Source organism: Dioscorea cayenensis, chromosome 5, assembly GCF_009730915.1.
Source record: "Dioscorea cayenensis subsp. rotundata cultivar TDr96_F1 chromosome 5, TDr96_F1_v2_PseudoChromosome.rev07_lg8_w22 25.fasta, whole genome shotgun sequence".
In the NCBI taxonomy this organism is placed as follows: Eukaryota; Viridiplantae; Streptophyta; class Magnoliopsida; order Dioscoreales; family Dioscoreaceae; genus Dioscorea; species Dioscorea cayenensis.
In genome coordinates this window covers 26,280,840-26,292,848 of record NC_052475.1, presented here as the reverse complement: position 1 = coordinate 26,292,848, position 12,009 = coordinate 26,280,840, and the positions used below count along the sequence as shown (strand labels likewise).

Below are 12,009 nucleotides of genomic sequence, written 5' to 3'. Positions count from 1 at the left end.
AGGTGTTAGCATATTACTAGTGTTGGTACCACCAAGTTTACTGACGTTATTTATATATTAATTCCCCATTTTTTCAAATAGCAATTTAAAAAACAGTAATTCATATGTTCTGTACCAACAAGATCACTTTGATGGCTTGTTCTATAAATACATTGACAAAGACAGGGCTGCTACCATTGCTAAACATTAAATGCGTCTTTCCCTGTGAAAAATAGAAATGTGTTAATAAACGTTGTTCAAAAATGGCCTAAACACCATGAACAACAGGCCTAAACCTAACCAATTAATCATTATAAACTAAATATCAACACAATTAATAATTTGTATGTTGAATATATGTATCTTTTGGAAAACGTCTTTTTGCCGACATACTATAATAACATATCAATTTGTATATTTGGTTAAATAACATTTTTGAGGATACTAATTTTTTTTATTTAATGTATATATACAAGCACAACTGTGTCACAGATCCACGTTGCCATTAGAGTTTTTTTTTTTAATATTTATTATGTATATATGCATATTTGAGTATATAATTATTTTAAAATTTTGCTTGACTATTTTTTATTAGAACACGTAACTCTTTAATTTTATTTTTTTATATGCACATATTTATAGAGAGGGCCAGGTGAAATTGTATAATATATATATACATTTAAATTTATCAGTCTCTTTTTTTTTTTTTGGTAATTTAATTTTTAGTTAATGTAACTCATTCCGTCAATTTATTCAATCTTACACTTTACAATTACTGTTTAAAATATATAATTTTTATTTAACATTGTGTATGTAACCACATAAATTTCTATTTAATATATAGTATTTTTTTGTTTATAATTCGATTTTTTCATTTAATATTTGATTTTTTCTGTTTAATATTATTTGTTTTTGCTTAAAAAACTAAGAGTTATTTTAGCTATCGTCAGTTACCTTATAGAAAAACTAAAAATATATACTGCCAAAAAAAAAAAGAATGACATTTTAATAATACTCAAATTTGACAAACAATCAGTGAATAACTGAAATTTGGAACTACTTTTAAAGTATTTTTAAGATGAAAAAAATAAAAAAATGGAGAAAACAAAAACCAGTGGCACATGGCACAACCTGCGCTCACGTGCATTTTTTAAATCTATAAAATTATAAAAATTATAAAAATGTTCATAGGATATTCATTTCAATAACATTAACATCTAAAATTTTTAAAATGATTTCATTTTTTTTTTAAAATCGATATTATTTTTTCTAATATCCTTTACTTCATATTTTGCCTCTTGTTTTTTCTATTTTAAAAAAAAGTCTGTTTTGAAAGTATTAAAATTTTTATATCATTTAAAAAAATATTAATTATAAAAATAATTTTTTTTAATAAAATATGGACAAACAACATCAAAGATATACACGGAAGTAGAATTAATTCATCAATATATTTATATTTTTCTGCGTAAGTTAATGTTTAAACCTGTTTTTTAATATAAATATTTTATGTAAGGTATCATATGCCAATTGACTAATAAGTTGTTGGTTTAATTAAAAAATTGTTCTTAAATCTTTGAGCATAGGGGTATAGTTAAATAATTTTTAAAAAAGATAAAGGAATTTAAATAAAATACAAACTCACCTCTGCAAAGTCTCACGTTCCAAAGCTGGAATATATAAAATGGTTAATGATAATAATTTTTTATAAAATGTTTAAAAGTATTTTTTTTTATAGGAATATTTTGGGGTTCCAGACCACCAAATGTGCGCACTCTCTATCAAAGGCTTGTTGTATGTAAACGAGGGCCAGACGGCCAAGAGACCGCTGTCACAGGATGGGACAAAGCGCACCCGCGGGTCAGCGCACCGATTATTGGCACGTGCTAAATTTCCCTTTCACACGTGCTTCCAGGCTCTCTCGCACGTGGCTACCCGTTACCCCTTTACCACCATCTCATTGCCAACGGAACACCCACTCGCGGGCTAACGTCACCTCTCCATAGAAGCAAAGGCCCGGGTTGCCGAGTATTCAATCCTCACCGTAAGTTCTCCTCGATATCATCATTTTGTTCGATCTCTATGCATAATCTAACGGTGAATCAGAAACCCGCATGGTTATAAAGCGTGCGACCGCGTGTATTCGTCTTGGGTTCGAATCAGAAGGTACGATAAAGAGAAGCAGAGCGAGACGGAGATCGTCGCTCTCGATCCCCGTCGTGCTCGTGCTTGCGTCTCCGTCCCCATCCTTGATCTGAGTCTCCGAACCCTAGCGATCACGAAGGAGGGAGCTGAAGCCCTAGAAACCCCGCGGATCAACAAGCTCCACTCTGATCAACCCCTCCGCCGCCTTTTCCAACTCCGATCCGTTGTTCTGCAGAGCTGAAACCGCTCTGTAGGGTTTCTTTTGAACGTTTTTGGTTGGAAATGGCCTCTCAGACCGCAGCTCCTGCTGGATCACCACCCTCGCCGCAAGTGGTATGAGGATCCATTTGGTGTATGCTGAATTGCTGTGTTTTTCTTTTGGTTTTTTTGGGGATTTTGTTGATTGATTTGTTTATGTGTTGTTAGGTTGGGAACGCGTTTGTTCAGCAATATTATCATATTCTCCATCAATCGCCGGAGCTGGTGTATAGGTTTTACCAGGATGGTAGCAAGCTCGGCAGGCCTGAGCCTCATGGCGCCATGAGTTGCATCACCACCATGCAAGTGAGCTCCTCTCCAACTATTATTCCTTTCTTAATATTCGAGATCATTGTTGAGATATTCATAAAACCTACCGTTTTAATTGATCCTTTATTCAAATGTTATATTAACTGTACTGTTCATCGCAATCCTTTTCTTTTGCTGAAATTCAATATCAATGTGAGATAAAAGTGGACTTTTGATGATTGATGTTTTTGGGGTGATGTTGGCGGAATAACAGGCCATCAATGAGAAGATACAGTCCATGGATTATGGCGAGTACCGGGCAGAAATAAAGACGGTGGACTCGCAGGACTCGCTTAATGGTGGGGTGCTTGTTCTCGTGACAGGGTACCTTACGGGAAAGGATAATGTGAAGAGGGACTTCACGCAGTCATTCTTCCTTGCCACACAAGACAAGGGATACTTTGTCCTCAATGACATCTTCCGTTATGTGGATGAGGCCGATGGGACCAATAATCTTCAGGGAAATCTGAGCGTGGCCAATGGGACTGCTTCCCTGCAATCTGATGAACAAGGTTTTGAGTTTGTCTGGTTTCTTTGTACTGATATTGGGTGGTTTTGGTTTTTTAATTCATTTTGTGTGCAGAATCTGGGATGCCTCAGGACGAAAGTGTTGCTGAAGATGCCATTTCCCTACCAAGAGAGGAGGAGGAGGAGGAGGAAGAGGAGGAAGAGGAGGTTGTTGATGATGTTGAAGAGTGTAATCCATCAGATAATGGAGTTTCCGGCGTGGAGGAGGAACCCCCAGTGGATGATGTGATTGATGAAATTCCAAACAATTCTCAGACAGTGGTGGTGGATACAAGTCCTGTAACATTAAAGGAGGAAGGGCCGAAGAAATCTTATGCTTCAATTGTAAGTATTTTGGTGTGAAATGTGCATTTTAGCTGTCTGTTGGTCTTTTTATTTGATGTTCTCCTGTCCGTTTCATGAAAACAGATGGATGGAAACTGAGGTATGCATTAATTGCTCAGTAAAGACTCTGTACTGTTTTGCTAGCATTTTTGGTTTTGCAATCTTCATCTGAGCCGTCAATTTCTATTCTCTATTGACAAATAAATGGAAAGTTATTGGTGTCTGTCTGGGAATTGATTATGGCTATATGTTTTAATGCTACCTGTATTTTAAGTACGTAAAGTTACCGCTGTGCGTTTTCTCTGATTTGCTTCTAGTTGAATGGCATACTCAATTATACTCAATTATCTGAAATGGCACAAATGACTCGCAATTCTGTAGCCGACCAGTCCATGGCTCACAAGTTGTATTCAGCCCTATCAAGGGGTGGAGTTGTGTTGTGCCTGCATGGTGTAAACCTACACTAGAATGAGTCACCTTGTCGAGTATTAATCAATGCCTTTCATCATAAAGTTTATATATTTTAATTTTTATATTGGCGAAGAGTGCACTCTTCTTCCTCCTGATGGTTTTGTTTCTCAAAATTTTCAGTATGTATTAAAGCACTAAAACGCAGTGTATGTTTGGCATAATTAATAATTAAATTGGTTTTCCATGCTGTTTATGTTTGTGGGGGTATTTTCATAAGGATCTCCTGATTTTATATTGAACTTTGTGGAAGTTAACCACTTTCTAGAAAATTTTCCTTGAAGTGCTATATGTTTCTTGACAATTTTATTATTTTCACTATGATCTATAGTTAAAAATTAGTGTAAGGTTGTTCTGCTATTTATATTCACACTTTTCAGTTCATTATTGTTCTTGTGGATTTTTTATTATATACCTATATCCAAGTTAATCCTTTTTTATTTAAATGTTCTAACTGTAAAATTTACCTGCTTCATTGTTTAACTTGATTCAACAATTTAAGCTGTTCTGTATCGGCCGTTTGTTGTAGGTGAAAGTTCCTCCCCTTTCTGCTTCAACTTCAACTCTTAGGCAAGTTCCCGTTATCACAGAAAGACAGACGCCCCCTGCTCCTACCTCAGTCCCTGCAGTGGAAATTCCTGCTGCCGTTTCTAGCGCTACTGAAACCAGTAGCATCCAGGAGGCAGAAGGTTGCATACAAACCGCTGCTAAGATTCGGTTTTCATCCTGATTTTAGTACTTGTTATTTTGGATATTTGTTTTTATTATATTAACTATCTGCTTCTTTCTAGCTGATGGTCATTCCATATACATTAAAAGTCTACCGCTGAATGCTACCCCTGCCCAACTTGAGGAGGAGTTCAAGAAGTTTGGACCCATTAAGCCTAATGGCATCCAAGTTAGAAGCCACAAGGTCAGTTAATTAACCTTCTTTTTACAATTTTTTTTAATCTTTGTAGATTTTCCTGCTAGTAGTTTTGATTTAATAGACATCCTTTTGTATGAAATGCAGCCACAAGGGTTCTGTTTTGGTTTTGTAGAGTTTGAGGTTGCCAGTGCTGTCCAAAGAGCTATAGAGGTAAAGTTGTTGAGTGTATGCTAGAACAGTTTTTTGCATAAGCATTTTTATTATGTATGATGATTCAATTGCAATTAGTTATTTCACCTTTACATGCTATATTACATCTTTTTTTGTCACCCTCTGAATTAACTTTCTACTAAATCCTTCATTACTGAGTCTATGGTATTTGTTGCTTATAGTTTGTTGATTTGCCTACATGTTCCTGAATTGATCTTGAAAGAGCTCATTACTTTGCTTGAAGGGAATTATCATTAAAAATGGTACTTGGAATAGTCATTTGTTTCTATACCAATTACCATGAGGAGCGTAATGTTGGGCCTCGGGGGATGGTAATTTAAATTTGGTAATTGGTACATTATTAGGATTTTGTTATTGACTAAGCGGAAGGTTAAAGTCAGAAGGTAATTCAAACTTGATGATCACATTGATAATGGCAACATTGATAGGTTTGAGTTCAAATATGATTTTGTCATTGATCATTAGGAAGGTAATTCAAACTTGGTTGTCGTTAACATAATATCAAGATTTATAGGTTTGAGGTCACAGTGTATATGCTTTTTGTCATTGACTAAGTGGAAGGAAAAAGTTGGAAGTATGATGATGCCATGATAAATAGGTTCAAGGTCTAACTTGTTGACTATGTCATGGTGTTTTGGTTGGCTGGTGTTTTAAATATTTTTCTGCTATTGAATTTCAACAAGTTAGGTGTTGATGTTTTCTGAAATTGTGGTCCCCCAAATAAAAACAAGAGTAACTTATTCTCTGCATGACATTCAGTTTGGCTTGCAAAGGCTGTTACAGACTTTCATATCCTGGTAGTTAGAAAATGTTAACCTATTAAAAATACTTTTACAAAATACGAAATTCCCAGTTTGAGACCATAGGAAGGGTAGTCCCATGTTAATATTGATCAAATATAACCAACGAATGTCTATTGTGACCTCTTTCATATTCATTTGTTTTTATCTTGTATTAGGGAAAACCTTTTTTAATTTACTTCCTTTTCTTGTGGAGAGAATGTGACCTCAGAGAGCTATATCATTTTATGGTTATATTATGATTCTCTAATACTGTTTTTGTTTTTTGTTGTCTGTCTTTGACCTAAATAAAACAATCTGTAATCTGGTATTGTTTTGCATAGTTATGGTGGAAGTCTTATCAACTCATTAGTCATTACAGCTATCAAACAAAACTTAAAAATTTCACCAAGTTCAGGTTACAATCTGACCCTAGTTATAGTTGGATAGTAACTGCTTATTCTTTAGTAGGCTCAACAAGATGAATGCCTGATTAACAGGAACCGTAGTTATAGTTCATAAAAATTGTTCTCAATTTCATTCCTTGTATGTATACCAACTGTTAGCCAACGATAAGAAATGCCCTAAGATCATAAACTTTCTCCTTTATCCATACATTACATCTAGAATATGAGCAATTTTGCTTTTTTGCTTATATTCATGATGAGGTACTAGTGATTGCTTTGCTGTTGTTTTTTTATGATTTCAACTTGCTTTCTGCTTATGGGTAGACATTGTAAAGAGGATAGAGACCTCTTTTGAATGAAATAGATAAGAAGACACATTTTGGGTATGTTGGTGGATGAGGGACACATGACCTTTTGGTATGCTCATTGGGCGCCATTGATGGTTTTGTACTTTAAGACTTAGTTAGGACGTGGTGATTTTCTTTCTAATTCATGCAGAGAGTTGTTTTGACTTGCCAAACTTCAAGGTTATTCCTATTGAAAGTAATACTGTGGGAAACCAGGGCAACTATTGTGAGACCAACATTTGGTTGTTAAGTTTGTCATCACTGGGGATGATTGGTTCTAATTGAAAAAACACTCAACCTTCAAATGATTTATTTATTTGATATCACCTCTGGGTAGCAAAATATGTAAAAACAATAGTCTGTTGAAAAAAATTAAAGAAAAAAAGTTCTAAGCATATTTCTATTTTAGGGATGCATTAGTCATATTGATATAAATCTATGAAATCCTTGATGCTTCTATTTATTACTATAGATCTTTATGAGGAACAAAGAGAGTGGATTAATCTCCTCGAAAGGACAGCAATCTTGTTTGAAATTTCAGCACACTGTGCTCTTCATTATATGTCAATATTTACTGATGAAAATTTCAAGATTTTAGGAAACATCAACACAATGGATCTTTTTATGCTCTGCTAAACAAATATAATATTAATTTGTGAAATTATGCCTATGGCTTCCAGCCTTATGTTCAAAGCACTTTAAGCAGAATGAACATCAGCGTGAGGTCTTGGTTCCGCTGTTCGTAGTTATTATCAATGTGCAATTGTTAGCCAATTTGTGGATCTTTTTTAGCGGTTTCTAGGCATTCACATTTGTATCACAAATGGCAAATAGACCTTGGGAGTTCTAATCTGTTTCTTATCAAATTGAGGCTAAGCACTTGATACACAGATGCCAACTAGACCTAGTCCATTTATTATCTAAGCTAGGCTCTTGATATTGATAGTTTGGCATGCCAAAGGAAAAGGATATCCTCTCCACCCCTTGCGCTTGATAGGGATTAAATTAAATTATTCTTTCCCATTCGCATGATTCATTTTTTGTTGGGTCTAATGCTTATTATCAACAATCACAATTCATATATGCCATTTACTTTAAAGGGCAATATCTGAAGAGATCGCTAGTTATAATTGCTATGTAGCACACTAGCACTCTTATTGGGCCAAGGAAGGCAGGAATTTACAAATTTTGAGCTACTTTGGTTGTGATATTTTGATGCATCCTCTATATGAACATTTGATGAATTGAAATTATTGTTATATTGATTTGGCATCATATTATTGTCTTTGTCTTCATCTGATGAAGGCTGTATCCATAAATATGAGAATATTCTCCTTTGAGTTTATAGTTTTTCAATTAACATCGATTTTTGTATGCAGTGTTCTTTATGGAATCAAATTCTGAATTCTCCTTATGCCACCTCAGATTGGTTTTGATTTTACAGAGTCAATTATTCCGTCGAAATTACTAATGACATGAAGTGCAAAAACTACCATGTTGCTTATTTCAATAGGGTTGCTGTCTTGTCATACAAACTTTACATGTCTTATTTGTGCTTTAGGAAATACCTATTGGAAACCATTTGCTGCCATATTAAAGGAGGAAATTGCAGTACTTGTTCACAAAATTTTCAATGCATTTTTAACAAAAGAGAGATATGTCCAGTATTTAATTTGTCAACTGTGATGTGCTCATTTGGTGTTGATAGTTTTAGTATGTATTTCCAATTAAATTAATCAATGTGTTTTATTTTATCTAATGATTTCCCAAAAATGGTAAATTTCCTTGTACTTTGAAGTTTGGAAATTTGTTTTGGGTGGCTGATTATATGCTCAGAGGGACTTGATGTTATGAACATTATTATGACAACACTTAATTATTTGTTGTTTGTGAATCATTCATATTGTTGCCTGGTATAATTTGATCTTTACATATTTTTCTTTCTTAGAATTGACACCTAGTTTTTTGTTATTCCAACTCATCCTATTTACCAACTCTTTTTTGAGTTTTGGTTTGGATGAAGTGTTCATATATTTGAACCCAGCAGTAATACTTCACCAACACACATTCATTGTAATCAGGGTAGAAAGGCATTAATGTGTATTGTGATGCTTTTATTAGGGGATTTTTTTTTTTTGTATGTTTTTTATGCAAGGTAAAGATTAATCATGGATCTTAGTACTACTACATTGTCTGCTTGATTTATGCGAGCTCAGAACTTGCAAATGTAAGGAGCACAGAAAGCAAGTGTTTATGACAAGTGTGTGCTCTGAAGTTGATTTGAGAATGGTCCTTAGACAGACATCTAGCAATATTTTGAGCGGCGGATAGGAAATAATGGGCTGCTGCTGCTTTCTCTCTCTCTCTCTCTCTCTCTCTGTGTCTATATATATGTATATATAATACACTATAATATAATACAAGCATTCTGGGTGTAGTATCTGGTTATCCACTCAGTAATTTGTTTGGTTGTTAAGCTTACTGGTAGTCTCTTGCTCTTTCAGGCTTCACCTATAATGATTGGTGGTCGCCAGGCTTATGTTGAAGAAAAGCGGCCTAGTGGTTCACGAGGAGGTAAGTGTGGTGGTTATATCACGTATTTTATTCACTTCTGAAGTCCTTGCCGTCCTTGGTTCATGCACCACTGCGATCTTCACGCATACAAGGACATTTTCTAACCTTATGGCAACCAAATCTCATCTCTTTCATGCTAACATAAAAGCACGCAAAAAAATAAATACATAACTAAGTTAATAAAAAGATGCTAAGAGCTTACTTTTCAGCATACAAATTTGACGTATTTCATCTGGTGTCCTGCAGTTGGTGGTGGTAGCAGAGGAAGGTTTTCACCTGGAAGAGGTAGTGGTGGGTTTCGAAATGAAGGGATGAGGGGGCGTGGGAGCTACGGTGGCGGGAGAGGTTATGGGAGGGGAGATTTTAACAACCGGGCTGAATATGGAGGCAGAGGCGGTGGCCGTGGTGTGTCTTCAGGTCGTGGAGGTGAGATTGGGTACCAGAGGGTTGATCACATGGGATCCAGTGGCAGCCGTGGAGGTCGCTCTGGTCAGTTGACGACCTCTCCGAGAGGCGTCACGCCTCGTGTTCCCGCTCCGGCCTAACATAGAATAAACAAACAACTTGTACTACTAAGTCATGAGTTTCATAGTTATCATTCATCAGGCACTCGAATTTGAATTCTCGATACATCATTGGGCTCCTCATCATATTCCTAATTGTTTCCAGGCAGTAGTATCCTTGAAAGTGTTCAGATGTTCTTAGGCGCCTCTTCTTGTTTGTGCAAGCTGCCATAGAGCATGTTATAGCAACTGGTTGCTAGTGTCCTGTTTTTTGTAGAATATGTCATGTCTTTTTTTCCTCCTTTTTTTAATTCTCACCACATACTTGTCACTTTGTTCTCTGACCGTCAAGGGAAAGACTCTTTTCTTGTTTCACCATTGTTTCATTATTGTTCCTTCCACTTGTGAAGCCTCTTTTTCTTCTGTACTGAGGTATGCTTTTCACTTTCTCTGAAGATGTCCAATAAACAGTAGCAGGGAATGACCGTTGTAGCTTTTTTCTTTTGTTTCACTGATGTAGATGTCAATAATGTGTATTCCTTAAACAAATCTTTATAATAAATATAATAACATAAACAGAAGAAAATTTAATTAATAAAAGAACAAAGTACACATAAAATGGTTCTCACACACTTTCACACACACATATCAAGGCCAACATGCAGACCATACAAAGAAGATACATGACAACCTAAAAAGAAAAACATAACAGCATATGATATGACCATTTTCATTACCATCTTGAACGCCTAGAACTAACCACAATGCTCCTCAATGGGTTTGCCGTCTCTGTGCCTCCAGCGTGCCTTACAAACTCAGCAGGTGAAAATGAGGTTCCATGGCAACCGCACTCAATGCTAATAACTGAACCATCAGATCTCTTGCATGACCTCTTCAAGTACCCATATATGGTTCTGGTCCCATTAGGACCATCACCCCTGGTGGAGACTAATGCCATTAATTCTTCATCATTGTTATTACTACTACCATTATTATTATTATCAAGCTTAACATTTATGGACTCATTAGTCTTGGTTGAAATGCTATTCTCTGATGGCACTTGTGGGAGTTTCATTGATCCTTCCACTGCTTGTAGCTTTTGTTTCTTTCTTTCAATACTCTGGTTTGAGTCTTTGTTACTGCTGCTGCTACTCCCTCCTCCTGAATCAATCACATACAAGTACATCCTCTTATAAAATGAAGAATTGTGTGTATATAAATATATACATACTCCCTAAAAAATTATATTAGTGTGTGTATTCCACAAACCATGAGTATCATTTTGCGCACATATATTGTGTACTTCTCTCTCTCTCTCTCTCCATCTCATCTCATCTCATCTCATCTCATCTCATCCCAGCAAGGGAATAACAAAAATGTAATTATTGAGAATATATCTTTACACGCTCACCATATAAAAATTAACACAATGGGAAAAAACACTAAATTTAGAAAATTTCAGTTGCCGTTCTTTTAATTACCATATAAATGTTTTTTCTTTCCTGATTTATTATTTTCATGGACAATTTTCATTTATGTATCAGAAAAACATTCAAGGAAGGAAAAAGTATTATATACCTTGATCATGGGAATCAGAATAAGACTCTGATGAAGGCCATGAATAAGATCTTTTAACCCCAGTGTCATTTGGAGCAGAGAACTGCATAAGTGGAAGATGAGGAACAAGTCCAACCGGGAATGGAACCATACATGGGAACCCATAACCATCAATCGCTGGAACATACTGGACTGGAAAAACAGGAAGACTAGCCAAACCAAAGTAACTAGGATTAGGGTTATTAGGGTTTGATCTCTTCCTTGTTTTCTCCACTTCCGTTCTCTTGTTGATCATGGGGGGCATTGAAAGCTTTGTGGGGGTAGAGGTGGAGGTGGAGGTGGAGGTGGAGAGAGATAAACCAAGGCTGAGATATAACTTCTCTCTATCAATGAAAGGTGCCATAAATGGCCTAAAAGAGACCTAGAAGAAGATGAAGATGAAGATGAGATATATTATGTATATAAAAAATATATATATATATAATATAAAGGCGGTAAGGAGGGGGGTGTACTGATGTAGTGACACATAGATAAGAGGTTGCATGGAAGGAGGGGGATGAGGTTGGGACGTGGCAGGGTTTGAGGGGGTCTTTGTTGTAGGTGGTGGGGTGTTACGAATTGGGACTAGAGCGGTGGGGGGACGTGTCCTGAAGATCATAGAGAGTGTTGCCACGTATGGCTATGCATGCATTCATGCATGCCCACTGTGTACTTTTATTTTCCTTTTTAGCT

General features: G+C 35.8%; 2 protein-coding genes across 2 annotated transcripts; one reads left to right on the top strand and one right to left on the bottom strand.

Annotated features, from left to right (window-relative positions):
- Positions 1 to 2,129: 2,129 nt before the first annotated feature.
- On the top strand, positions 2,130 to 10,129 carry LOC120260561 (nuclear transport factor 2-like). The gene is made up of 9 exons (XM_039268060.1): positions 2,130 to 2,457; positions 2,551 to 2,688; positions 2,906 to 3,203; positions 3,275 to 3,543; positions 4,541 to 4,700; positions 4,803 to 4,924; positions 5,024 to 5,089; positions 9,148 to 9,217; positions 9,464 to 10,129. The coding sequence occupies exons 1-9, from the start codon at positions 2,407 to 2,409 to the stop codon at positions 9,760 to 9,762; spliced, it is 1,473 nt and encodes a 490-aa protein (XP_039123994.1). The 5' UTR covers positions 2,130 to 2,406; the 3' UTR covers positions 9,763 to 10,129.
- Positions 10,130 to 10,298: 169 nt separating this feature from the next.
- Positions 10,299 to 11,724, bottom strand: LOC120260562 (ninja-family protein AFP1-like). Its single transcript, XM_039268062.1, has 2 exons — positions 11,299 to 11,724; positions 10,299 to 10,881 (listed from the first exon to the last, which is right to left on the bottom strand). The coding sequence occupies exons 1-2, from the start codon at positions 11,678 to 11,680 to the stop codon at positions 10,454 to 10,456; spliced, it is 810 nt and encodes a 269-aa protein (XP_039123996.1). The 5' UTR covers positions 11,681 to 11,724; the 3' UTR covers positions 10,299 to 10,453.
- Between the last annotated feature and the right edge of the window lie 285 nt (positions 11,725 to 12,009).

Excerpts from the sequence above, each read along its gene's own strand:
- LOC120260562 (XM_039268062.1), bottom strand. The coding sequence starts at position 11,680 with ATGGCACCTTTCATTGATAGAGAGAAGTTATATCTCAGCCTTGGTTTA. Across the intron at positions 10,882-11,298 it reads TTCTGATTCCCATGATCAAG|GAGGAGGGAGTAGCAGCAGC; the intron begins GTATATAATACT and ends TGATTGATTCAG.
- LOC120260561 (XM_039268060.1), top strand. The coding sequence starts at position 2,407 with ATGGCCTCTCAGACCGCAGCTCCTGCTGGATCACCACCCTCGCCGCAA. Across the intron at positions 2,689-2,905 it reads GTTGCATCACCACCATGCAA|GCCATCAATGAGAAGATACA; the intron begins GTGAGCTCCTCT and ends GCGGAATAACAG. Across the intron at positions 3,544-4,540 it reads AGAAATCTTATGCTTCAATT|GTGAAAGTTCCTCCCCTTTC; the intron begins GTAAGTATTTTG and ends CGTTTGTTGTAG.